Raw genomic sequence first — 27357 nt, forward strand, 5'->3', positions numbered from 1 at the left:
ATAGTTTTGCAGTTCTTCAAAAATTTAAACATAGAGCTACCATACGTGACCCAGCAATTCCATTCCTAAATATATACTCAAGAGAAATGAAAACATATCCACACAAAAGGTTATACGTGAATGTTCACAGCATTACTTATAATAGTTAAAAAGTGGAAACAACCCAAATGCCCACCAACTGATGAATGGATAAATAAAATGTGGGATATCCAGGCAATAGAATATAATTTGGCCATATAAACAAAGTAGTGATGCATGCTACAACATGCATGAAACTTGAAAACATCATGCTAAGTGAAAGAAGTCAGTTACAAAGGGCCACATACTGTAATGATGCCATTTATATAAAAAATCCAGAATAGGCAAATCCATAGAGAACGGAGATAGGAAACAGATTAGTGGTTGCCAGAGGAGGGTATAGGGAGTAACTGCTAATGGTTACTGAGTTTCTTTCTGGGGTGATGAAAACGAAGCCCTCAAAGAGCTTCTAGTCTAGAATGTAACTGACTAACAAAGAAACATGTACACATAGGGTGGTCAAGACTATCACAGCTATACTCATAGTGCTGTAGGAAAACACTTAGGTGAGAGCTAAAGCAGACAGCGGATAGCACTGATTCTTGAAAGGTAAGTAAAAGTAAACTAAATGAAATGAGATGGGGGATGGTCTAGAAAGAAGGTATATCATGCAATGGCACAGAAGACAGAGAGCATGGTTCTTCTAGAGAACTGGAAATAGTTAGAATGAGTAGGGTATAGTAAGAGAGGAAATGCCAAGAGATGGGGCTAGAGATGAACCAAAGGCTCAATTATAAAGAAAGTTTTCATGCCAGGCTAAATAATTTAGACCTTAATTTGAATATTCTGAGGGATACTGAAGATTTCAAATAGGTGAATAACCAAATTGGCTAGAAATTTTAGAAAAATCACTCTGGTTACCATGTGGCTAATGAATAGAGTGGAGAAAGATTAGAGGATGAGGACAAGTATTAGGAGTTCACCACAGTAATCGAGACGATGGTTTACATGAAGTTTCAGTGAAGGTGTCAGTAAAGGTTAAGTGAAAGTCAGATAGTTTCAGAGACATAATAGCTACTCAATAACTTTTGGTACTTTTCCCACATTTTCATGTCTTTTAGTTTCATGATTTAATTTTTTAAATTGGGGTTTTACTATACTTGACAATGTCAGTATGTTACCTGTAAAAATGCTGGAAAGTAGCCTCTAAAATCTTCTAATCCCAAGATGGAACCATAATTGAAAGCTATAGCCATTCATATCACACCAACTACCAATGACAAGCTATTCAATTTTTTTTTTCTTTTGAGATGGAGTCGCACTCTGTCACCCAGGCTGGAGTGCAGTGGTGCGATCTTGGCTCACTGCAACCTCTGCCTCCCTAGTTCAAGAGATTCTCATGCCTCAGCCTCCTGAGTAGCTGGGATTACAGGCACACGCCACCACGCATGGCTAATTTTTGTTTTTTTAGTAGAGATGGGGCTTTGCCATGTTGGCCAGGCTGGTCTTGAACTCCTGACCTCAGGGGATCTTCCCACCTCGGCCTCCCAAAGTGCTGGAATCACAGGCGTGAGCCACTGTGCCCGGCCTATTCAATATTTTTTATAACAATAAAAATTTGTAACATCAAGAAATATGAATGTCAGCAAGGAAATGTGCAATAAACACAGCCTTTGAAGGCAGATAAATTAAGGTGCAATTCCTTGATGTATCATTATTTATGTGACCTTGAATGGGTTTCTTAACATCTCCATGAGCCTCAGTTTTCTAACGTATAAGGATAATACCATCCGCCTTGGAAGGCTGCTGTGAATATTAAATGCAGGAAGAACAATTTATACAATGCTTGTACAATGTAGGTTCTCAAGGAACAGTAGTTACATTATTACATGGACCAACTATTTTGTAAACTGGCTAATTAGGGAAGCCAGCACTTTGAAGGGCACACACTGTTCTATTTAAATAAACAAGATTAAGAAATCAAAGAAAGCAATGTTTAAGCCATTTATCAGAGTCTACTAAACTGTACTGACAAAGAAATCAAATTGTCTTCACCTTCTATCATGATTCTTGTATCCTGAAGACTCAGAATAACTATCATATGAAGCGGAATACTTCTGATGCTTTGAGTCAAGGGTCCCTTCTTTACTCCGAGAGAGTGAAACAGATGGACTTTTCCTACAAATAAAATAAAAACTGATTAAACATTCAAAGTCTCTAATAACAGAAAGATTTTAAGTATTGCTTAATAGTAATATGAGATAAAATCTTGAACAAATAGATACTATAAAATAACTTACAACACATTAAAGAATATCTTGTTTTACTAAGGAAGTAAACACAAATCACTCCTAGTATCAATGAATGTAAACAGAGACTTAAAATCTATGAATTAGAGACAGTCAAAATATGATTAAGAAAAACACACACACACAAATATGGTAATGTCACCCAGTCCCGCCAAAAATAATCTCTTTAATGACTTCATTGCTCCTAGAATAAATTGCAAAATCCTAAGTCTGCAAGGTCCTATACCTTAATCTGATCCCTGCATCACCTCATATCATTTTCTTTGCTCTCTGCCTCCAGCCACAATGGTCTTTATTTCTTTTCTTAAATATGCCATGTTCCTTCTTCCTTCAGGGCCTTTGATCTAGCTATTCTTTACCTCCTTTACATTACTAACTCCTCATCCATTAGATTGCACCACAAGCTTTATTTCCTCAGGAAAGCCTTCTCTGACCTGCTGGCACCCCCAGGCTATTCAAATTCCTGTGTTACATATCTCTGAGACATGTGTTGCCTTCTTTCGTAACACTTAAATCAGTGTATAAGTATTCATTCACTTAACTGAATATGTGAGTAATGTTTATCTTCCCTACTAGACTATGCCCATAACTGTATTCTCAACCAAGAATAATGCCTATAACAACAAATACTCATTACATATTTGCTGAATGAATATTACCCTAACAGACAGTCATTATATATTTGCTGAATGAATGAATATTAACCTATCTGTTTCAGTTCTGGTCCTCAGCTGTTTCACGAAGTCTGGAAGGTGTTGCCGTTGGTGGTCATACAGTATTGCAAGGGGAGCTCCTGAAGCCATGACAGCATCTGAGATATGAGTTCTAGTCAACTCTGCCATCTAAACATGAACACACACAAGAAAGGCAAATGTATTAAAAGGTAAGGTCAGAGAACTGAGAAGGAGCATAGTGTCTTGGAAAGAAAGATCACTGACTTGAGAACAAGCAAATTCTGCCACTAATAGATGAAATACTGTGGACAAGTCATTTAGCCTGTTTAAGTCTCAACAGCTTCATCTCATAAAAACAGAGTTAGACTACATGATTTCTACGGTTTCACCTAGCTATAACAATCTATGAATTAGACAGAAAACCTTAAAGCATAACATAAGCAGTAATAAGCCAAAAATTAAATCTTCCTTCAAGAATCAATTTAATTACTACTTCTTTTCTAACTCTTTGCTGACCAACAGGTCAAGTACATTTTCCCTATTCTTAACCACTACTGCAAGTGCTGCATGTACTATTCATTCAGTACTTGTTCAAGCACTACTTTGAGCTATTCCTTTTACTAATGACTTAGAGTGTTTTGAAATCTTTGTTAATGTTGTCTACATTAAAATTTTCTTGAGAAAGGAGACTCAATTTTATACTAAAATGTACAACTCCACAGTACCCAACATATAGTACATTCATGGATTTCCAATAACTAAGTCATTTTACAAATAGCACTAACTTTTGGTTTAAAAAAATTACAACTGCTAAAATAAAGTGAAACTGTATCAATTATGAATTGTGATATCCTACGTAGAGACAGCAATAAAACTACTTTGGGCTATACCCCTGTTATAGAAAAGACAAGACAATAACTAATATCATTCTGGGTAAAAATGAAACATCTTCACCCAAAGCAGATCAGTGGTTCCCCAGGACTGAGATTAGGGACTGGTTGCAAAGAGACATGAGGAAATATGCTATTTTTGGATTGTGGTGATGGTTATAGGGAGATGTGTGTGTGTGTGTGAGAAAACTCACCAAACTGCATACTTAAAATGGGTACATTTTATTGTTTATAAATTATACATCAATAAAGTTGATACTTTTCTAAAAAGCTTACCAGAGGGCAGAAATTTAGAGCTCTTCATCTTTTTTCTGCCTCTATAACATTCACATGTACAACACACTCCAATCAATGGTGCCTCTTATTTCAATAGGGTATGGTCTCCACTAAAATTCACTAATTCAAAGTATGCATTTACTAAGATATTAGAAACCCATTACTGAAGATCAAAGTTACTCAGATTGACTAAAAAGAACTAAAAAGAGAAGGGTTCTCAGTGGCACCTACCTCACAGATTTGACGTGCTGCATCTGTGGTAAGGCGAGTGGTCTCTGACTGCTGAGCTGCTATTTTACACGTTGCTTCCTGCAGGACTTCAGTTACTTCCCGTTGTGATTGAACCACCTGCTGTAATGATTCTGCATGGACCTTTAAATAAAAGGGGTTTAAAAGAGAAGTTATGTTTTAATCTCCCCTCCTCCTGAATTAATTTTAATTTATAAATTTATTTCATGTCTTATTCGTAGTAAAAAACACTTTACTACAATCTGGATTTCATGGTTTAAGTCTTAACTCCACTGTTCACAAGTTACTGTTATCTGTGGATAAATAAATACAATGTACCTCAGTTGCCACTTCCCTAAACTGGAAATGAGTCTTGACTATTTCACAAGGTTGTAACAAAAATTGAATTACATGGAATTATCCCATAAAAAGTACTAAAACTTTATTATTTATATATATATTTTTTTTCTCCTATATAATTAAAAGAACGCTAAAGTAATTTCTAGATTCAAATTTAGGTTTAAAAAACAAAAACCTGCTGCAAAATAAGTTACCTGAGCTGCTTTGTTTCGGGTTTCTTCTAATTGTCTCTGACTCTCCAGAGCCTCTTGTTCGGCCTTCAGTTTCAAGAGGGCCAAGTCTCTTTCATGGCGTTGCTGTTGTGCCTTCAAAGTAATGGTCAAATGTTAATTCTCAGATACTAAACTATTTTAACACAGTGACTATAACACACACAATGCTATCTTACTAATACAAATCATTTGAAGCAACTAATTAGAACCAAAAGGAAAGATAGTAAAAATAATAGTCAACAGCCACTTACCATTTATCAAAATATTTAACGATCACCTCCCATATGCCAAATAATGTAGTAATATAAAAAATTTCCAGGGCATACAGGACTAAGAATTAATACCAAAAAGCCGTTTAGAAAGCAAAGGCTATAGCACCCAACTTTTTGGAAGAGATAAAAAAATGTCCTACATGTAAAAATAAAAATAATGCCTCACATCTCACAATTTTATGATTATTTCATTTTGACTTTGAAGTAGTAGTTTCATTAAAAAATGATGTCCCCATATAAGGTTTCCTTGTCACCAGGACCCTTTCTTACCACTATTCCACATAATGTTATCTATAAATATATATATATATATATATTTTTTTTTCATCTCCTTTGAAATAGTGCTAAATAATAGAGGTTTTCAAAGGTGGTAAGGGCTGGGCACAATGGCTCATGTCTGCAATCCCAGCACTTTGGGAGGCCAAGATGGGAGGGATCACTTGAGGCCAGGAGTTCAAGACCAGCCTGGTCAACATAGTGAGACCCCCCCATCTCTATTTTTTTTTTAAATTAGAACAAAACAAAATAAAACAAAAAATGATGGTAAGGCTGTATGTAAGGCTGTTGGTAATGCTCTGCCCAAATCTGGGAACCCAGAATTATAATGTATTTTGAAAGTGGCAGAAAACCTCAGTGCTGACTCAGATTTCAAGGTCAGGAAGGCCCTCCACTACAATAGGGTCATTTCCTCAATACAATGACTCTCAACAAAGTTGGCATTAGTCCCTTCCCACCCTCTACCAGGCAACATCTGGAAATGTCCAGTGTTTCTGCTGTCACAATGACTGGACAACACTACTGTTATTTACTGAGGGGGGGGCGGGGGCAGGAATGATGGGATCTCTGCAAAGTATGGGAACAGTCCCACACCAAGAACTGTCTGACGGGTCTTTTGGGAAGAAAAAATGGAAAAGGGAACTGAAAAAAAAAATTTTAGCATCAAAAACCATAAAACATTTGGGAATAAATTTTAAAATGTGTAAGACCTCTACAATGAAATACTAATGAGAGAAATATTCAAAGATTTAAATAAATAGAAAAATATATCATGTTCATGAATTAGAAAAGGCAACACTGTTAAGATGTGAATTCTCCCCAGACTGACTAACCTATAGATTCAATACCACTCTAATGAAAATCCTACCAGGCTTTTTTGTTGTTGTTGTTGTTGAAACTAACAAACTGATTCTAAAAGTTACACGGAAATGCAAAAAACCTAGAATAGCCAAAATCATCTTTGAAAAAAAGAAACAAAGTTGGAGGAATTATGTCTTGATTTCAAAACTCACTAAAAGGCCATAGTAATAAAGACAATATGGTACTGACATTACAGATAGATGAATAGATGAATGGAAAATGAGTCTAGAAATAGATCTACACATAATTGATTACTTAATCATTGATAAAGGCACCAAGGTAATTTAAGTCTTTTTAATAAAATGGTGCTGGAACAATTGAATATCCATATTAGGGAAAAATAAACTTTGACACTCTTCCTCACATCAGATCCAAAAATTAACTTAAGAAGGATTACACACTTAAATATGAAAGCTAAAATTATAAAGCTTTTGGAAAAAAACTAAGAGAATGTTAAGATATCTTAGTATCTTAGGGTAGGATTTCTTTCTTTCCCTTCCCTCCTATCCCTCTCCTCCCTCCCCTCCCTCCCCTCCTCCCCTCCCCTCCCCTCTCTCTCTCTCCCTCCCTCCCTTCCTTCCTTCTTTTCTTCCTTTTTTTTTTTTTGAGACAGGGTTTCACTCTGGAGTCCAATGGCACAATCTTGGCTTACTGCAACCTCTGCCTCCCAGACTCAAGCGATTCTCCTGCCTTAGCCAACCGCCATCACCCACCCCCCCCACCCCCCCACCCCCCCACCACCCCACCACGCCCAACCCACTGCAAGTAGCTGGGACTACAGGCATACGCCACCGTGGATGGTTAATTTTTGTATTCATAGTAGAGACAGGATTTCGTCATGTTGCCCCAGCTGGTCTTGGAACTCCTAAGCTTAAGTGAGCTGTCTGCCTTGGCCTCCCAGAAAGTCCCGGGATAACAGGTGTGAGCCACCACAGTTGGCCCAAAGATTTCTTAGAAAATTAAAGGTTCTACCCAAAAGAAAGAAATTAAAATTGGATTTCATCAAAATTTAAAACTTCTATTCCTCAAAAGACACAGTTTAAAAAGTGAAAAGATAAGCCAAGACCTGGAATACAATATTTCCAATACATCTGAAAAGGACTTGTTTCCAGAATATATGAAGAACTTCTATAAATCAATAATTAAAAAGACAACCCCATAATGAAGGGGGTAAAAGATTTGAACAGATATTCACAAAAGAATGCTCAATAAATACACAAAAAGACAATCAGTCTCATCAGTAATAAGAGAAACACAAATTACAACCACAATGAGATACTACTTCATACTCAATAGAATGACTGAAATAAAAGATTGATAATACCAAGTGATAGCAGGGATACAGACAACTGGCATTCTCCTATATATTACAAGAGTGTAAAATGTTACAACCATTTTGGAAAACTGTATGGCAGTTTCTTATAAAGTTTCATATACTTGACCCAAGCAATTCCACTCCTAGGTACTCATACAAGAAAAATGAAAACATATGTAGTATGCATAGAGTTGTTTAAAAATGTTCATAGCAGGAATATTCACAATAACCAAAAACTGGAAATAATCTAAATGTACATCAACAGGAAAACTGATAAACAAATTGTGATATTAATGGAATATTACTCAGCAAAAAACAAAACAAAACAAAAAACTACTGATAAAACAACATGGATAAATCTTAAATTGGTATTGAATAAAATAAGCTAAACACAAAGTTCAAAGTACACTTCCTTTTATACAAAGTTCTAGAACAGGCAAAAATAAACTATGGTGTCAGAAATCAGAACAGTAATTGCCTTTGGGAAGGGGGAGTAATTGAAAATGGGCATGAGTCAACTTTCTGGGGTAACAATGTAAGAGTTCTATATCTTGATTAGGGTAGTTCTTACATAGGTATATACACTGGTCAAAACTCACCAAAACTGGGCCAGGCGCAGTGGCTCACACCTGTAATCCCAGCACTTTGGGAGACCGAGGCAGGTGGTTCACGAGGTCAGGAGATTGAGACCATCCTGGCTAACATGGTGAAACCCTGTCTCTACTAAAAATAGAAAAAATTAGCCGGGCATTGTGGCAGGTGCCTGTAGTCCCAGCTACTTGGGAGGCTGAGCCAGGAGAATGGCGTGAACCTGGGAAGCGGAGCTTGCAGTGAGCCGAGATTGTGCCACTGCACTCCAGCCTGGGCAACGGTGAGACTCTGTCTCAAAAAAGAAAAAAAAACCTTGTCAAAATTGTACACTTAAAATCTGTGTATTTTATAGTATGTAAGTAATAATAACTCAGGGTTTTTTTTTTGTTGCTGTTGTTGTTTAAAGCATCTCCACTAAGGGAAGAGTGCTTAGATCGTCTCTGGATTTTTGTTTGCTAAGGAAAAATCCACATTATCCTGACTTTATCAAACACCCGGATCTCAGAAACTTCTCTTTTTGGTACAAATAAAGCTTTAAAAAAAAAAAAAAAAAAACCCCTCAGTATTCTCTCACCTATCAATGAAAAGAGAAAATATTAAGAATGTTTGACTAGATGATTTTTATACTGTCAACTAAACAAAGCAGAAAACATGGAAAACAAAGTATTTGAGAGAGAATGATTTTATTATTGTTCTGCTGCCAAACACTGTATCTTTTTAGTGTCCTGAGAGATATTTCCCAGGACTATTTATTTATAGGTGCTATATGGCACACTATTTTTTTCTATTTGGCACAGTAGTTTAAGTCATCATTAAGACTATTTTAAATAGCAAAGAAAAAAGAAAAACCACAGAAAGCTAAAAAACTACAAAAATACCTTTATTATCTGAGCTAGAGACACACTCTCCTGCTGAGCAAGTGAAATGCCTCTAACTCTTTCTACATCTGACAGTTGGCACACCGACTCCTCAATGGCGTTCAGATAACTGAGTTCTGCTGCCATACGATGATGGAGGCCAGCAGGAGAAAAGCGCTTAGAACCTGGAAGGCATGACAATAGTCAAATGGGAAAGTTAACATGAAATTACACCTCAGATTTCTAAAATCTGTCATTTTAAGAGCCAAAATCAACTTTGCTTTCCTTTGTAGAAAAAACTGGGACTCAGTACAGGAATACCTTGGAGATACTGCAGGTTCAGTTCCAGACCAAAGGAATAAAGTAAATAACAGAATAAAGCAAGTCACACAAATTTTTTGGTTTACCAGTGCATATAAGAGTTATATTTGCACTATACTGTAGTCTTGTAAGTGTGCAATAGCATTATGTCTAAAAAAAAGTACATACTTTAATTTAAAAATACTGTATTTTTACAGTAATGCTAATGATCATCTTAGCCTTCAGCAAGTCCTAATCTTTTTGCTGGTGGAAGGTCATACCTCAATGTTGATAGTTACTGACTGATCACAGTGGTTGCTGAAGGTTGGAGTGATTCTGGCAACTCTTAAAATAAGACAGTAACGAAGTTTACTGCCTCGATTGACTCTTGCTTTCACAAAAGATTTCTCTGGAGCATGTAATGCTGTTTGGTAGCATTTGACCCACTTTCTGTAGAACCTCTTTCAAAACTGGAGATAATCCTCTCAAACCCTGCCACTGTTTTATCAATTAAAGTTTATGTAATATTTACATAATTACTGTCATTTCACTAGGAGTAGATTCCATCTCAAGAAACCACTTTCTTTGCTCATGCATAAGAAGCAACTACTCATCCATTCAACTTTTGTCATGAGACTGCAGCAATTCAGTAACATCTTCAGGATCCAGTTATAATTCTAGTTCTCTTGCTATTTCCACCGTATCTGCAGTTATTTCCTCCACTGAAGTTCTGAATCCCTCAAAGTCATCCATGAGGGCTGGAATCAACTTCTTCCAAGCTCCTGTTAATGCTTCTATTTTGATCTCCTTCCACGAATCACAAATGTTCTTAATGGCATCTAGAACAGTGAATCCTTTCCAGAAGGTGATCAATTTACTTTGCCCAAATCAGCAGAGGAATCTCTATCTATGGCAGCTATAGCCTTACACAATGCATTTCTTAAATAGTAGGACTTAAAAGTTGAAATTACTACTTGATCCATGGGTACAGAATGGACTTTGTGTTAGGGGACATAAAAACATTAATCTCCTTTTTATGTCCATCAGAGCTCCTGGATGACCAGGTGCATTGTCAATAAGCAGGAATAAATATTTTTTCAAATTTTGAAAAAAACACTTTGAAAAAAATCTTTTATTTTTCTGGGCAGTAGGTCTCAACAGTGGGCTTTGAATACTCAGTAAACTTGAGCGCTGTAAACAGATGTGCTGTCATTCAGGCTTTGTTGTTCCATTAATACAGCACAGGCAGAATAGATTTAGCTTAATTCTTTAGGACTCTAGGATTTTCAGAATGGTAAATGAGCATTGGCTTCAACTTTAAGTCATCAGCTGTATTAACCCCTAAATAGAGAGTCAGCTCAGTGCTTTGAAGCCAGGCACTAACTACTCTCTAGCTATGAAAGTCCTAAAGGACATTTTCTTCTAACATAAGGTTATTTCATCTACGTTGAAAATCTGTTTAGTGTAGCCACTTTCAATTATCTTCTGGATAACTTGCTGCAACTTCCACATCAGCACTTGTTGCTTCACCTTGAACTTTTATTTTATAGAGATGGCTTCTTTCTTTAACCTCTGCTAGCTTCCAATTTTTCTTTTGCAGCTTCCTCACCTCTCTCAGGCTTCACAAAATTGAAGAGTATTAGGGTCTTGCTTTGGATTAAGCTTTGGCTTAAAGATGCCACTGGCTTGATCTTCTATCTCGGTCCCTAAAACTTTCTCCATATCAGCAATAAGGCTATTTTGTTTTCTTATCTATCATTCATGTGATACCTTTCATTTCCTTCAAAAACTTTTCCTTTGCATTCACAACTTGGCTAACTGGCACAAGAGGCCTAGCTTTTGGCATATCTTGGCTTTTGACATCCCTTCGTTACTAAGCTTAATCATTTGTAGCTTCTGATTTAAAGTGAGAGATGTGACTCTTCCTTTCAAGTGAACACTTAGAGACCACTGTAGGGTTAGTAATTGGCCTAATTTTAATATTATTGTGTCTCAGGGATAAGGAGGCCAGAGGGAGGGTTGAAGAGGGGAACGGGGTGAGTTGGTGGAGCAGTCAGAACACACACAACATCAATCCACTAAGCCTGCCCTCTTAAATGGACATGGTTGGTGGCACCCAAAACAATTAGTAATACAACAGGAACATCAAAGATCGCTAATCACAGATCACCGTAACAGATATAGTAATAATGAAAAGCTTGAAATATTGAGAGATTTATCAAAATTGTGGACACAGGGACACGAAGTGAGCACATGCTGCTGGAAAAATGGCACTGATGAATTTGTTCAATGCCACGAGCCTTTAATTTGTAAAACAAAAAAAACAAAAAAAACAAAAAAACCCCCGCAGTATCTGTGAAATGCAATAAAGCCAAGCACAATAAACAAGGTATGCCTATACAATGTACTTTACTTCTATGTGTGTGCACACGTACATGTGTGTATACATACATACGTATACATATAAACAGGAGTGCACATATGGGACATATTTTTCAGATATGTTTTGACTAATGCTGGCTGACAAGGGAAAAAAATCAACATTACTGAGTCTCTCGTGCTTTTCAATATTTAATTTCTTGCAGTTTTTAATACTTGAAAAGTAATCATATTCACCTGAAATAATATTTCTCTAGGACTCAATTCAAAGAAAAGGAATTTTGAGAGAAAAAATTTCATATTGCATTCTAAAAATTACAATTGCATGGATATACTTACCTGGTATTGGAGCCGCGTTCTCTGTCGTTGTTCTGCTGGCAGCCAGGTTCAAATCAGTGAGAGGAGCATTAGGCTTAAATCCTGTTATAATTGGAGGCATTACTGACGACTTAGATCTTTCTGAAGAAGTTCCTGGAAGGTCAAACTGCAATGATTTCTGGGAACTTGGTGACAGGGGAGAAGTTGGAGTTTTCTGAGATCTTCCCTTATCTGATGAGACACTAGAAGTTTTGATCCACAAAAACATTAGAGGAAGGAAAAGTACTTTGTAAACCAGCTAAATAATTCAAAAGAACAACATATAAAAAAACTATCAACATTAGCTTTAAAAAGTTGTGATTTAGGCATTTATTCATTAATATAGTCACTATGCTGAATGAATATGAATATTCCTCTAATTGCTAGAATTACAGTGGTGAACAAGCAAGGCACAAACCCTGCCCTAAATACAATGGAAAGGGAGTAGCTTGATTAAACTAGCACTGAACTCTTCCCTCTACAGTGTACATATACTATGATTCACTCATTATAGCATGAAGCAAAGTCTTCTAAAATAGACACTCTACAGCAATAGAAGTGGAGCCATATATGAGGCTTAAAATACATCTCTGAAAGAGAATAAAATATTTTATGTTAAAAGGTAAGAAAAGACAAAAACTATTCTTTTGTTATACCCTCTTGTTGATCCAAGAATCACAGAAAAAATTTTCACACTATCCATCTCTAAATACTTAATATACTTCATTTCTTTATATCTACTTTTTAATACTACATCTCTTTCTTGAACTTTCTAATAAGTAACATAACAGTTTGTAACAACTCTTAAGGCATTTAATTCAATACAAGGCATGTTTCTAGCCTTTCTTTGAAAAAGTAAGCTCATTAAAGGTATTATTTCTTATAACATCAAGCATGTTGCCTTCCACCGAATATTTATTTACTGAATAAATTATTCAAAGATACTCTATAAAGCATTTTAGCACAGTTATATTGCCAATATACTGAAACAAGTTTGCTTTTAGCTTCTAATAAAATGATGAAATAGCTTTCAAAGGTAAAAATTTCTCTTATACCCAGCATAAAAATACTTGAATAGAAGTAGGCCTGAGAGGCACTCATGTGTTTATTTGACCCTTAATTTTCTATTGATACTTTGGATAAATACTATTTCTAACAGTCTATTTCATGTATGAAACACAAAAAGAATGACCATTTTAACAGATTTCTGTTAAATAATTAAAACACAACATCAAACAAAACAAAGTACTCTGCACCTCACCTTAGGGTTTTATAAGATGAATTTATATTTGCTATGCAGATAAAATTTAGCCAGACTAGCATTTCTAAAAGTATATTTCCAATAATGTTAATAAGCTTTCCCAAAAAGAAAGCAAAAGAGCTTGGGGACAAAGAGTGACTACAGCCAAATAAGAAACAAAAAAAAGAGGTTAAACAATTTTTGAAAAATCTGGACTTCTCCTTATCAAAGCCTCAAATTATTTTATCCCTGTGAATCTCCATGGGTGGGGAAGGGGAAATCTAGATTGCAGTACGGGGCATTGATGAAACTTATTTGGCTATGGATCTCATTAAGAAATGTTTAACTTTGTAAATTTCATCAAGTTAAATCATCAGAGTAATTCTTAAGGAAAGGTAAAGTTTTCTAAATTCCAAAATCACTGACAAAGAAAAAAAATTTAATTTTAAACACAGAAATAATGGTATTAATGATGCAATATTATTTGTAACATGAAAGCACTAAAAATGGTAATCTTTATGTGTCACAGTACTAGTGAAAGCACAAAGTTACTTTAAAAGGAAAAAATAAATCCGTGTCTTCTCAGAGCCTCAATTTCCAAGACAAAACCAGTGCACACATGAAAAGTCATATGGACAAATGAGTAGGAACTGTATAGCTAGCAACAACTGAAGGTTATTTGTAAGCAACAGACTAAGTGCATCGTAACGATATTAGAAAGAAGAGAAAAAACAGTACGCAAGCTCCATAATCAGAAAGAGTCAGATTTCAAAATCTGCCTGAGTGGTCTAGTAAGTTCAGCAGAAAAGTTGAGAGGAAGAAATAAACAATAAGACAATAAGGATGCTAAGTAGCTGTGTTGAAAGAATGGATGAATAGATGAGAATTGACATTTATAGACAAAAGAAATGAGATAGTTCATGGTAGCCCAGTGAAAACACTTCAAGTAGAGTTATGCACTTAGAATTGATCTATGACCTCACAAAGCACCCTAAGCAGGGTAGCTGCTTAGTCAAAAGATTGAGCCAAGAAAAGAATTGTAACAACAGCATTTAGCATAGAAAACTGGATTGTGCTAGAGGGAGAGAATTCCTGAGAAAGAGGTTATAACAGTTTAGATGATACATGACCATATTCTAATATATAGATAAAGATTAGAGCTGTGAACAAAGCTATGAAGTCTATTTGTAAAATATAGAATTTTGTAGTAGCTCAGACATGCACAGCTAAGGAGACTGCTGAGCTAAAATTCATTATATGGATTTTTTGAATATCAACTATATAACTTTAATTACATATAAATTACAGTATAAAATATACATTACCTCACAGAATGTCCAGAAAGATCCTCCAAAGTGCTATCTGTATCAAGAGTCTGCTCAAAATCTTTAACAGAAAGTTTGCTGCTGGTCCCAGATTTCTTTCCTTGATGGGAGCCATGTTCTGTTTTTTCCTCATCAAGAAGTGAGTTCTGAACATTTCCAGTGAATGAATCCAACCCTGTTAAGTAAATTTCTTATAAAGCTGATTCTCAATATTAGAAGTTATTGAGAGAGATAATTGATATATAGATTTCAATAAAATAACAAAAAGTATAAATCAGAATATTTAAAATTTGACCTATACTATATTCAAAATCTGTTTTCCATATCTAAAATAAAGCAATTCATCCTTCTGTCTCCGGTTAAGGAAAGTGAAGTTTCTTCCATTAATTCCACTTGCTATTAATAAATCATTCTTAGCTCAATAGTAATAAAAGATAAATATATTAAATAACAATAAAATACTAATCTATCCCTATGAAAAAGTAACCAAAAAGAATTTTTTAAAGGACAAAATCCAGAGCTGGCAGAAAAATAGTACCAACTGATAACTGAACTACATAATTCTTTTGAAAAAGTCTATGGTAAGAACTATGTAACCTGATTTATAAAAATATTCACATTCTCTGACTCTCAATAATTTTACTCATAGGAATATATCTTAAGAAGATGACTGAAACAGAAATTATGCATGTTATTCAATGTGTAACTCTGTAACTCAAAGAAATTTAATCTACATTTCTAATAAGAGAATACCTGTCTAAATCACATAGATAAGAGTAACCCGAACATTTATATAGGACATTGTAATTCAAATGCACTTCATATATAGTACCTTATTGCTCTTAAACATGTTATGAAATAAGTACTATATCCCCAATTTACTGATGAGGTAACTAGAGATCTATGGGGCTTAATAACTTGCTTAACAAGGTATTCTGCTCTGATCAACAGCAGAAATAGGACATACACCCAGGCCTCCTGACTCTAGTCTAGTACACTATTCATCTTGATTGTATGTTTAAACAGCAGCATGGGAAAATATTTATTATTACCTTTTAAAAAAAGCAGATTACAAAACTGCATATAAATTTTAATAGTGGCCCAAATTTTAAATATAAAATATATATTTTACATATTATATATACATCATATGTTTATATATATACAGATATGTATATATACACATAAATATATAGTGTATATATACATTAAAATTTTTTGTAAAAATTTATTGTAAAATTACTATATACTTTAAAATATATATATACAAAAAAATTTAAAGTTAAACTTTAAAGATATACATGGTTAAAGAGCAAAAGAAAATACAAAAGTGAAAAAAATACTCTTTATACTTGTATTCATAGCAGTATTATTCAAAATAGTCAGAAGATAAAAGCAACCCAAATGTCCATCAACTGATGAATGGATAAACAAAATGTGGTTTATACATACACGGGAATATTATTCAGCCTTAAAAGGAAGAACATTCTGACACATGCTACAATATAGATGAAACTTGAAGACGTTATGCTATGTGAAATAAGCCAGTCACAAAAGGACAAATATGATTCCACTTACATGACATAGCTAGAATAGGCAAATTCATAGAGAGAAAGTAGAACAGTTGTTACTAGGCGCTGGGAAAAGAGGAGAATGAGAGTTATTATTGAATGGGTATAGATTTTAGTTTGGGATGATGAAAATATTCTGGAGATAGATAGTGATCATGATGGCAAAACAATGTGAATGTACTTAATGCTAATGAACTGTACACTTGAAAATGGCTAAATTCCCTAGTGAAATTCATAGAGACAGAAAGTTAGAATGGTGGTTGCCAGAACTGAAGGGAGGGAGGAATGGACAGTTATTGTTGAATGAATACAGAGCTTCAGTACGGGAAACTCAGAAAGTTCTGAAGCTGAGTGGTGGGGATGGTTGTACAACAGTATAAACGTGCTTAATGCCACTGAACTGTACACTTAAAATAGAATATTATTAATCAATTAGAAAGGACTCTATAAAGTCTATTTAGGATCCCGAGGCTAGAAGCAAGCTGTTAATACTGATTATTGCTAATTTTTCTACAATAAAGCTGCACTGCTTTCATAGTAAGAACGCTTTATTCACTTAATATTGTTTGTTGACAATAAATACACAATTTAAAATTTTTTCTTGACTTTAAACAACTAGAAATTATAGACAAGATAATGTTCTGTGCAAGAAAGGCCTACACTCCAGTCCAGGGACCCATATGAAAAGAAAATGCCCCGACATTAAAAGATTGCCAAGTAAAGCCATATTCCATATCTTAGAGCAAAATTTTTTTTCCCTAGGATTACCACTTTAATCTACCAACTACTTTCAACTACACCAGGTAAATTTTTGTACAGAGCATGCAGACACTCCTTTTCACCACCAGATGGAGCATATACAATTAAAATCACACTGATTTTAGAACTTGGGGATGAAGGAGAAACTAAGTTTAAGAAGATGCTGTGGAAAGTGAAATATATCAGGGTTTTTCTGGTATTGCGGGTGAGGATTAGGGAAACTGAAAGCCACAAAATGCTACCTATACTTCATCTGATCTGTTTTAGATGATAATGTTTTAAACCTACATTAAATCATATTATTAATACACATACACTCAATAAATCATGATTTTTTCTTTTTTTTTTTTGAGACAGGTCTAGCTCTGTTGCCCAGGCTGGAGTACAGTAGCATGATCATGGCTCACTGCAGCCTCAACTTTGGGGGCTCAACTGATCCTCCGACCTGAGCCTCTCCAGTAGCTGGAGCTACAGGTGTGTGCCACCACGCCTGGATAATTTTTCTATTTTTTCTAAAGACAGGGCTTCACCATGTTGCCCAAGCTGGTCTCGAACTCCAGGAGTTTGAACTCCTGCATCAAACGATCCACCCACCTCAGCCTCACAAAATGCTGAGATTATAGGAGTGAGCTACCATGCCCAGCCTATATCATGATATTTCAAAATTGTGCAGTATATCATACCAGAAGATAGACTGAATTTAGGAGTCAGAAGTCAGAATCTGAGCTTTGCCAATAACAAGTTAGTGACCTTAGGTGAGACACTAACTTAGCAAATGCTAACAATTGCAAAATAAGAATTGAGCAAGATCAGCATTTCCCAAACTGTGTTCAGCTGAATTCTAATGCCATAAAATGATGATTGATGATTCTGTAGTCAAAATACACTTGGAAAATGCTTCATACTACAGCCTCATCCTTATCCTAAAATAAGTAATGCACTAGCATATTACAGTGTTGTTGAGTCTTACAGGAAAGAATCTTGTTTCACTCTAAAAGAATTTCCCAAATGTATGGAACCATGGAGCTCTTTTATTCTCAGAACACTTATGAAACAGTCTATACCACTAAACTTGTATTTCATAAGAAAATACAGAGTTTGGGAAGTGCTGGTAAAATGATGTCTAAATGTCCTACAAAGACCTTCAGAACACTTCCAAACTGCTTATATTAGGTTAATGATTTAAAAATAATTTCTCCTAGCACTCTCATTGGACGTATAAACTGGCACTAACTTTCTGAAAGGCTATTTGGCAAAATGTACAACATTTTAAACATGGCATATTATTTGCCCCATTATCTTACCTCTAGGATTTTCCCCTATAGGAAAAAAACAGACTAATGCATAAAAGATGTATTTACAAGGATATTCAATGCAGTAGTATTTATAATGGAGTAAAGAAAAAAGAAAATAACCTAAATATCCAGCAATGGGGAAAGAGTTAAATAAATTATAATATATTCAAATAACAAGCCAGGTGTGGTGGTTCACGCCTATAATCCCAGCACTCTGGGAAGCTAAAACAGGTGGATTGCCTGAGCCCAGGAGTTTGAGACCAGCCCAGATAATATGGCAGAAGCCGTCCCTACAAAAAAATAGAAGAATTAGCCAGGTGGGGTGTTGTGTGCCTGTAGTCCCAGCTACTTGGGAGGCTGAGTGGAAGGACTGATGGAGCCCAGGATGTTGAGGCTACGGCGAGCCATAAGCCGTGATCACACCACTGTACTCCAGCCTGGGTGATAGAGTGAGACCCTATCTCAAAAAGCAAAACAAAAAAAGCAAAAACAGAATAGTATTCTGTTACTTAACGGGTCTAGAGTTTATTTAGTGGGTAATCCTTACAAATGGTAATCCATATTTACTGACAGAAAAAGATACCCATACCCTACAGACAGAATAAAATTGCATGTAAAATGTGATCCCATACACATAAAATTGCCTATTTGTGTGTGCCTACAAATTGTCTGGAAGGACTCTTACTAAAAATGTTAACATTTCACACCCATTAGGATGTCCTATTATCAAAAAAGCAGAAAATATGAAGTGTTGGCATAAATGTAGACAAAATAGAACCCTGTGCATTGCTGGTGGGAATGTAAAATGGTACAGCTGCTATAGAAAACATCATGGCAGTTCCTCAAAAAATTAAACATGGCATTACCATTTGATCTACCAATTCTGTATCTGGGTAAAGCAGGGATTCAAATAGGGTATTTGTACACCAATGTTCATGGCAACATCATTCACAATAGCTAAAAGGTGGAAAATACCAAAATGTCCATCAACAGATGAACGGATAAACAAAATATGGCATATACACAGCATGGAATATTATTCAGCAACAGAAAGGAAATTCTGATACATGCTGCAACATAGATGAACGGTGAGTCAGATATTATGCTAAGTGAAATAAGCAAGATAAAAAAGACAAATACTCTATTATTCCACTTATATGAAGTATGTAGAGTAGTCAAATTTACAGGCACAGAAAACACAACAGTGGTTACCAGCGGCTGGTGGACAGAAGAATGGAGTTATTATTTAATGGGTACAGAGTTCAGTAGGGGAATATGAAAAATTTCTGGAGAAGGACAGTGGTGATGCTTGCACCAATAATGTGAATGTACTTAATGTCACTGAACTGTATATTTGAAAATGGTTAAAATTATAAATTTTATGTCATGTATATTTTACCACAATTAAAATAGGCAGAGGGCAGTGGCTTATGCCTACAATCCCAACATTTTGGGAGGCGGAGGCAAAAGGATTGCTTGAGCCCAGGAGTTCGAGACCAGCCTGGGAAACAAAGTGAGGCCCTCGTCTCTGCAAAATAAATAAGATAAAATGAAATAAATAAAATAAATACTTTTTTTTTTTTTTGAGACAGAGTCTCGCTCTGTTGCCCAGGCTGGAGTGCAATGGTGCAGTCTCAGCTCACTGCAACCTCCGCCTCCTGGGTTCAAGCAATTCTCCTGCCTCAGCCTCCCGAGTAGCTGGGATTATAGGCACCCACCAACACGCCTGGCTAATTTTTGTATTTTTAGAGACGGCGTTTCACCATATTGGCCAGGCTGGTTTAAATGTTAACATCCGTTATCTCTAAGAGAAAGAACTAGAGGTGATTTACTTTTAAATATATTTAAAAGTTTCTATATTCATTGATGTCTTCCTCCTATTCCTGTTCCTTCCACCCCCTGAAGACTTTTAGCTCAATGAGCAGGATTTATTTTATGTATTTATTTTTTATTTTAAGTTCTGGGATACATGTGCAGAATGTGCAGGTTTGTTACAGAGGTATATATGCGCCATGGTGGTTTGCTACACCTATCAACCCATCATCTAGGTTTTAAGCCCCACATGCATTAGGTATTTGTTCTAATGCTCTCCCTTCCCTTACCCCTAACCCCCCGACAGGTCCCAGTGTGTGATGATCCACTCCCCATGTCCATGTGTTCGCATTGTTCAACTCCCACTTATGAGTGAGAACACGCGGTGTTTGGTTTTCTGTTCCTGTGTTAGTCTGCTGAGAATGACAGCTTCCAGCTTCCAGAAAAAACATTTTTGGAAGCAAAATATTCCCCTAGCTAGACACCATCCTGTGAGTTTACAAAGCCTTTGCCTAACCACTTTGTACAGTGATTATCCATCTCCGTAGGCTTATGGAGCAAATTTAAGCCAAGAGTAGAAATGAGGACATTGAAGGGTATCTCAATCACTCAAAAATATTTACTGAATGCCAATGAGTCAGCTACAGTGCTAGGCACCGGAATGTACACATTATCTCCCTTAATTTCATATGAGCTTAAAAATTACCATATCTATTATTATCTCTATTTTATAGATAAGGAAATTTGGGTATTATATTTAATGATACTCAGAGATGTATACACTATAAAGTTTTTTTAAAAAACCAACTGCAAAGCAATTATTTACATTTGTTTTTAAAATAAAGTCATGTGTCCCAGCACTTTGGGAAGCCAAGGCAGGTGGATCACGGGGTCAGAAGATCGAGACCATCCTGGCTAACATGATGAAACACCGTCTCTACTAAAAATAAAAAAAATTAGCCAGGCGTGGTGGCGGGCACCTGTAGTCCCAGCTACTTGGGAGGCTGAGGCAGGAGAATGGCGTGAACCCAGGAGGCGGAGCTTGCAGTGAGCCGAGATCGCACCACTGCACTCCAGCCTGGGCGACAGAGTGAGACTCCGTCTCAAAAAAAAAAAAAAGTAAATAAATAAAGTCATGTGTGTGTATAATTTTATGTATACATCAAAAATGTTAATAGTAGTTAATCTCTGAACAGAAGTCTCAAAGGAAATTTGTCTTTCTTTGAAGAGTGTTTATCTCTAATTTTTAATTTTTTATCATTGCAAATGTACTCCTTTTGTATTAAGGAAAAGATTCATAATGATATATATCAAAAGGTATTATTATAATGATAAATAAATATGAAAGCTAATTACATTACCATAAGAAATTCTTCTAACTTCTTATAGGATCAAATCATAACTTTAGATTACTACAACAAAATCATTGGTAAGAGAAAAAGTTACCATGTGGAATTCCACTTACATTCTGTCTTTTCCTTTTTTCCTTTCTTTCCTTTAGAAGAAGTAGATGAACGAGACGATGCAGCAGACTGGGCTCCTGATGAATGCTGAGAGGTAACATCCACAGAGGAAGGATCATAGGCAGACTTTCTGTTAGAATGGTCCTCCTGAGGGCCTAAAGTGCTACTGTCAAAGAATAAATAATAGTAGTTCCAGAAAGAAACTACTTACAACACAGCTAAATTAAAGATATTAAAAAATCTATTTAATCACTAGCAGACTATAACTACAATCAAAGATGGCTTCCACTTTATTATTACTTTTTTAACCACCGTAAGCCTGGATTGTTCCCTATGGTTCAATTTATTACTAAGAAAAATCAAAGGTTAAGTGAAACCAATAAAAACTAATATTTAGAGAAAAATATATAATGTTGACTATTGGAAAATACGGCCTCAATTTCTATTCAAATTTATAATTTATATATTATAACTATTTCTCCTCTTATAATCTTATGGAGAACAATAACTTAATATGTTCTACCTCTACCTGGAAATAAAATGCATCAAATCATATTGATTGGTGATATTAAATGTCACCGTAATTAAATCTTTGAAAGTTTTTATTTAAAAATTTCATATTTTCCTTAGAGCTCAAAACTTCAAACTATGCTTTTTCTCATATAATTTTTATACTTATTCCTATTAATCTATTTAGATTTAACTAATTTGTGTAAGATTACCTAATAATTTTACATGGATTACTATTTGTAATATTTGAAAAAGATATTAAATATGAATAATTACAGATAAATTTATATGGCAGCTAAATATAGGGAGAAAATTCTCTCCAACAAAGTCTGATTCACTATGTGACTATGTACAAGTAATTTAACCTCTGCTTCAGTTTGCTGTCTAAAACAGAAATGATAACAGTAATACTTTCCACATCAGGCTATTATAAAAATGAGTTAATATAGGTAAAGTCCCTCAATCCTTTCAGTGTCTTGCACACTAAGTGCCCATAATTATCAGATGTTATAATCATTATAATTATTGTTTTTCAAAGCTTTGCAAATTTTTCAATGTTTTCTTGATTATAAAGAAAATTACTTATTACTTGGAACCATGGAGTCATGTATCTATCTGATCTTCCTCAATTCTATCACAGAAAACCATTTCTTAAGCTTTTTATGTTAGTATACCATGGAATAATTTCCCAATACTCCAATACTCTACTAGGAATTCATGGACTGATTTCATAACCTATACTCTGCTTACTATGTGCCAGGCCCTGTTCTAAGTAGTGATTTTTTTTTTCTTTCTTTCTTTTTTGGAGATAGGGTCTAGCTTTGTCACCCAGGCTGGAGTGCAGTGGTGCAATCTTGGCTCACTGCAACTTCCACCTCCCAGATTCAAGCGATTTTCGTGCCTCAGCCTCCCTATATTTCATTTAACACTCGTAACAACTCTATGAGGCAGACAGGTACTATTAATGTCCCCATTTTACAGAGAAGCAAGCAGAAGCACAGGAAGGCTAAGTAATATGTATAAATACAAACAACCAATAACCAGGAGAGCCTGGATTTAAACAAAGGCAGTCTGGATCCAGAGCCCATGCTCTGGATCTCCACTATGATATGCAGCCTCTATATGTATTTTTAAATAAGCAAAACTTGGCTAATATTCAGACCAGAGTTCTCATTTGTACATTTTTCTCACTCTTCAGAGTTTATTCCATATTGCCAATATATTCTTACTGAGGTTCAAGAGTTGATTTTTTTTCTGTCAAAGTCCCAGTCCCTGGAGAGGAGACAAAATCATCTTCATAAGAAACACCGCTTAGAGGAGTTGCGGTGGCATTCAAAGGCCGTGATGTTGATGTTCCTCTGTCCAACTTGTCTTCAAACCCTGACAAAAGTAATAATTGAAACCTGGTTAAAAACGAAAATCAAGAAACTGTAAGAAAAGCATCCCATACATGGAGATTAGCAATATGGGCTTAGGGACATTTTAGTTTCCTTTAATAGTGCCTCTTTTCTATTTACCTTTATATCCAACGATACTTTTTTTAAGCTTTTTATTAGGAAAATTTTAAAACATACATGAAAACAGGGAGACTAGTATAATGAAACCAAAGTATTCATCATCCAGCTTCAACAATGACCAATACATCACCAATCTAGTTTCAATTAAACCTCCTACTACCTTCATCTACCACCCCCCAGACTATTTTAAAGAAAATTCCAGATAACATTTTATTCTCATTTCATCTCTAAATATTTCAGTTTAACTATAAAATCTTAATGAAAATTTAATAGAATTTAAGAAGAAACAATTTTCTTATTAAAAAATGATGTTGATTTAAGCATTTTACTTTCATCAAAAGAAATCAAAATAACTTTCAAATCAAAACAAATTTAAAATTACCACTAATAGAAATGTGGCTAAACAAAAGAAAGCAACAGCATATGAAGGTCTATACGAGACCATTAAGAAATAACTAAATATGAATTCTAGGAAAAAGCAATGTGATATCCAGTTGAGCATAAGAGGAACAGATGAAATCCATTCACCATAAAGAGGGGAAATTTCCAGTCCGAAAATTCTAAGATAATGTTAGTATAAAATGGGCAGATTCCATATATAGCAGGAAGGACAGAGAAAGGGACTTGAAGGAATTGACTCTATCATAGAAAAGAAAACTGTGTTGCAGGATTTCAGGGATAAGAAGGGAACTTTAGAAGTTACTGTTTTAGGAATCAAATATATAGCTACATTATTGTTTAAAGTCTGATTGCTATTCAAATTAGTTTTAACAAACAGTAATAGAGTTGTTTTCATATTAGAAATGTTACTACAGTTATCCCTCTCAATTCTTGATTGCTATATTCCCAAGAATTCACAGATCATCACTGTGTTAAGAAACATACTTAGTTTCTTTTCTATTTTTTTGAGATGGAGTCTCACTCTGTCGCCCAAGCTGGAGTGCAGTGGCATGATCTCAGCTCACTGCAACCTCCGCCTACCAGGTTCAAGCGATTCTCGTGCGTCAGCCTCCCGAGTAGCTGGGATTACAGGTGCATGCCACTACACACAGCTAAATATTTTTTGTATTTTTAGTAAAGGTAGGGTTTCACCATGTTGGCCAGGCTGGTCTTGAACTCCTAACCTCAAGTGATCCGCCCACCTGGGACTCTGAAAGTCCTGGGATTATAGGCGTGAGCCACCGTGCCTGGCTTATACTTAGTTTCTACTGAAGTACATAACTATGGTCACAGAAAATGTAGTATATACGTGATATATATCCAATCCTGAACATCATCTATGAATTTCTCTGAACTAGATAAAAATTTCTACAGCTATCAGTCTCAACTATTATTTTATGACAATAACAATTTTAAAATGAAATTTTAAAGATTAAATTACTAATTTATTTAAGGCTTGCAGGAAATTTAGAAGATGACTAATATGGATAATATTAAGTCTCCATTATCCACTCAATGAAAAATGTGTACTAAAGTACATATCTCGTACAGAAATTATAAAATAATTCATCTTAATATACAAATAGTACAAGCTATATTTATTTCTCTCACCTTTTCCATATAACTGATAGGACTTTGTAAAAATATTAATGACGCTATGTGGACTTCCCTTTGCCAATTCTTCCCATGGTCCTTTGCTTTGAGTACCACCTATGTGCCCAAAAAGTGGCAAGAATTTTTCAGCTTCTTTCTGAAACTCTTTGATGGGTTCATAACTATTTCTTTCTCCAGGACAAAATTCCTTTTCTTTTAAAATTTCTGTTACTTTCAAAAGGGGCTGTCCATCCTGGTCTCCCTCTTCTTCAGAGAGACTCCCCTCACTAAGAAGAGGCCCTTCACTGACTGAATCTATGCTGGAACCAAGAGATATTTTGGCTTTGTCTTGAGAACAGGCTTGCATATCAGAGCTAGAAGAGTCAGTCTGCCTTTTACATAACTGTGCCAGTAGCCCTTCCGGTTTGGGACCAGGGGATCTCACTCTAAAGCTTGATATGGCACTCTGTGGTCTTATCATCTCAGGAAGCTTTTTAAATTCACTAAGATTGCCTATACCAGGAAGATCATCATCAAAAGTTGCATGAGATACACAGCTTCCCAGCATCTTCTGAATTCTGGCAGAGAAAACATCTTCATTATCATCTTTCACAGGTGGAGTTACAGCCTTGGTCCAAGGTCCATCTTCTTGAGGTGCCTGCTGCACATCATACTCAGTGTTCCATGCTGACCCATAGTTAATGTTGGCCCCAGCTAATTTCTTGGCTTCACTTTCAATTCTGCTGGACAAAGAAGCAGCTGTTGCTTTCAAGGCTTCAATACGATCCAGTTTACTCTTATATTGGCTGGCACTAGGTTTTAACAAGGCATCTGTATAAGCAGCTGGTGAGGTCACATACGGTTGAGGTGTAAAAGTTAATGGCCTTGAAGCCATATTATGATTCTTCCTGGTTGGTAAAACAGATTCAAAATCCTTATGCAAAATTCCTACATGCTCTAGACTCAAGAGATGGGAAAGTAAACTTCCAGCAGTTCCAGCAAAAGCCTGTGGTTGAGAATGGTGAACTTGTGGGCTCAATCTTTCAGGCTGCATCCATGTAGATTCCATCAAATCTTTTCTGGAAATGAAAGTCACAATATGTTAGTTAACTAAACCACCATTTTAAAAAAGTTTTGTTTTTATCTGATTATAAGAGTAATGGGTATGCACTGCAACAAAAAAAGGACAGATAAAAAGTATAAAAAAGATAAAGATCACTCAGCAAAACAATAAAAAAGAGCCACTGTTAATATTTCATTTAGAATTATATCCTTCCAAACATTTTTCTATTTGTACATTATGTTTTGGTGGTATTGTTTGTACAAAAATGGGATTTTAGCATATATACTGTTTTGCAAGCTGCTTTTTTCAACTAAGATGCCATATTTTAAAAAAACTATTAAAAAGGCAATAAGATCTTTAAAATTCTATAAACAGAATTTCTTACAATACTGATTATAAAGAATTTTTAAAATAACATTACATAAAAGAGAAATGCTTAAAATTGCTAAATATTAATGTAGACATGATATAGATTATTCTAATCAACAAATATTTACTATATGCTGAACTCTTATGTTTAACAATGTACATGCTAAATAGGGAGGTTATTATAACCTATTAATACTTGTAAAAAAAATTAATGAATGTGAAATAATCAAATGCAAAACTATCAGTGCCAACTATAAATATGCAACTATAAATATAAATATACAGGGTAGGGTATCCATGAAGTCTAGAAACAGAATAAAGATGTCCTAAACAACATTATGTGTATTTACCTACATTTCCAGACCATAGACTTCCTCTATATTAAGGGATAGTACAGAGAGATTACAGGATGATGTCAACTATTAAGAAGACCCTTAGAGGAACAGGCCAGGAACAGTGGCTGATGCCTGTAATCCCAGCACTTTGGGAGGCCAAAGCAGGCGGATGACTTGAGGCCAAGAGTTTGAGACCAGCCTGGACAAAATGGCGAAACCCCACCTCTACTACAAATACCAAAAAATTAGGTGGGCATGGTGGCATGTGCCTGTAGTCCCAGCTACTTGGGAGGTTAAGGCACAAGTATCACTTGAACCCGAGAGGTGGAGGATGCAGTGGGCTGAGATTGCGCCACTGCACTCCAGCTGGGAGACACAGTAAGACTGTCT

At 35.4% G+C, this 27357-nt stretch overlaps 2 protein-coding genes across 17 annotated transcripts in view; both read right to left on the bottom strand.

Moving 5' to 3' along the window:
• The window catches only part of QSOX1 (quiescin sulfhydryl oxidase 1), a 299134-nt gene that overhangs the window by 152437 nt on the left and 119340 nt on the right, over nucleotides 1-27357 (bottom strand). The window lies entirely within an intron of this gene.
• CEP350 (centrosomal protein 350) overlaps nucleotides 1-27357 on the bottom strand; it is a 159174-nt gene that overhangs the window by 66518 nt on the left and 65299 nt on the right. For 15 of the 16 annotated variants that reach the window (XM_063651301.1, XM_054454017.2, XM_063651462.1 and 12 more), the window contains 10 exons: nucleotides 25219-26279; nucleotides 23380-23530; nucleotides 21643-21806; nucleotides 14741-14915; nucleotides 12158-12378; nucleotides 9161-9324; nucleotides 4950-5060; nucleotides 4399-4539; nucleotides 3033-3169; nucleotides 2074-2196 (listed from right to left, as the gene is read on the bottom strand). In XM_063651301.1, coding sequence (XP_063507371.1) covers nucleotides 2074-2196; nucleotides 3033-3169; nucleotides 4399-4539; nucleotides 4950-5060; nucleotides 9161-9324; nucleotides 12158-12378; nucleotides 14741-14915; nucleotides 21643-21806; nucleotides 23380-23530; nucleotides 25219-26279 — 2448 coding nt within the window. The remainder of the gene's footprint in view (nucleotides 1-2073; nucleotides 2197-3032; nucleotides 3170-4398; nucleotides 4540-4949; nucleotides 5061-9160; nucleotides 9325-12157; nucleotides 12379-14740; nucleotides 14916-21642; nucleotides 21807-23379; nucleotides 23531-25218; nucleotides 26280-27357) is intronic. The other variant, XM_063651268.1, reaches the window with a different exon arrangement.

This window comes from Pongo pygmaeus, chromosome 1 (assembly GCF_028885625.2).
Source record: "Pongo pygmaeus isolate AG05252 chromosome 1, NHGRI_mPonPyg2-v2.0_pri, whole genome shotgun sequence".
Taxonomy (NCBI): Eukaryota; Metazoa; Chordata; class Mammalia; order Primates; family Hominidae; genus Pongo; species Pongo pygmaeus.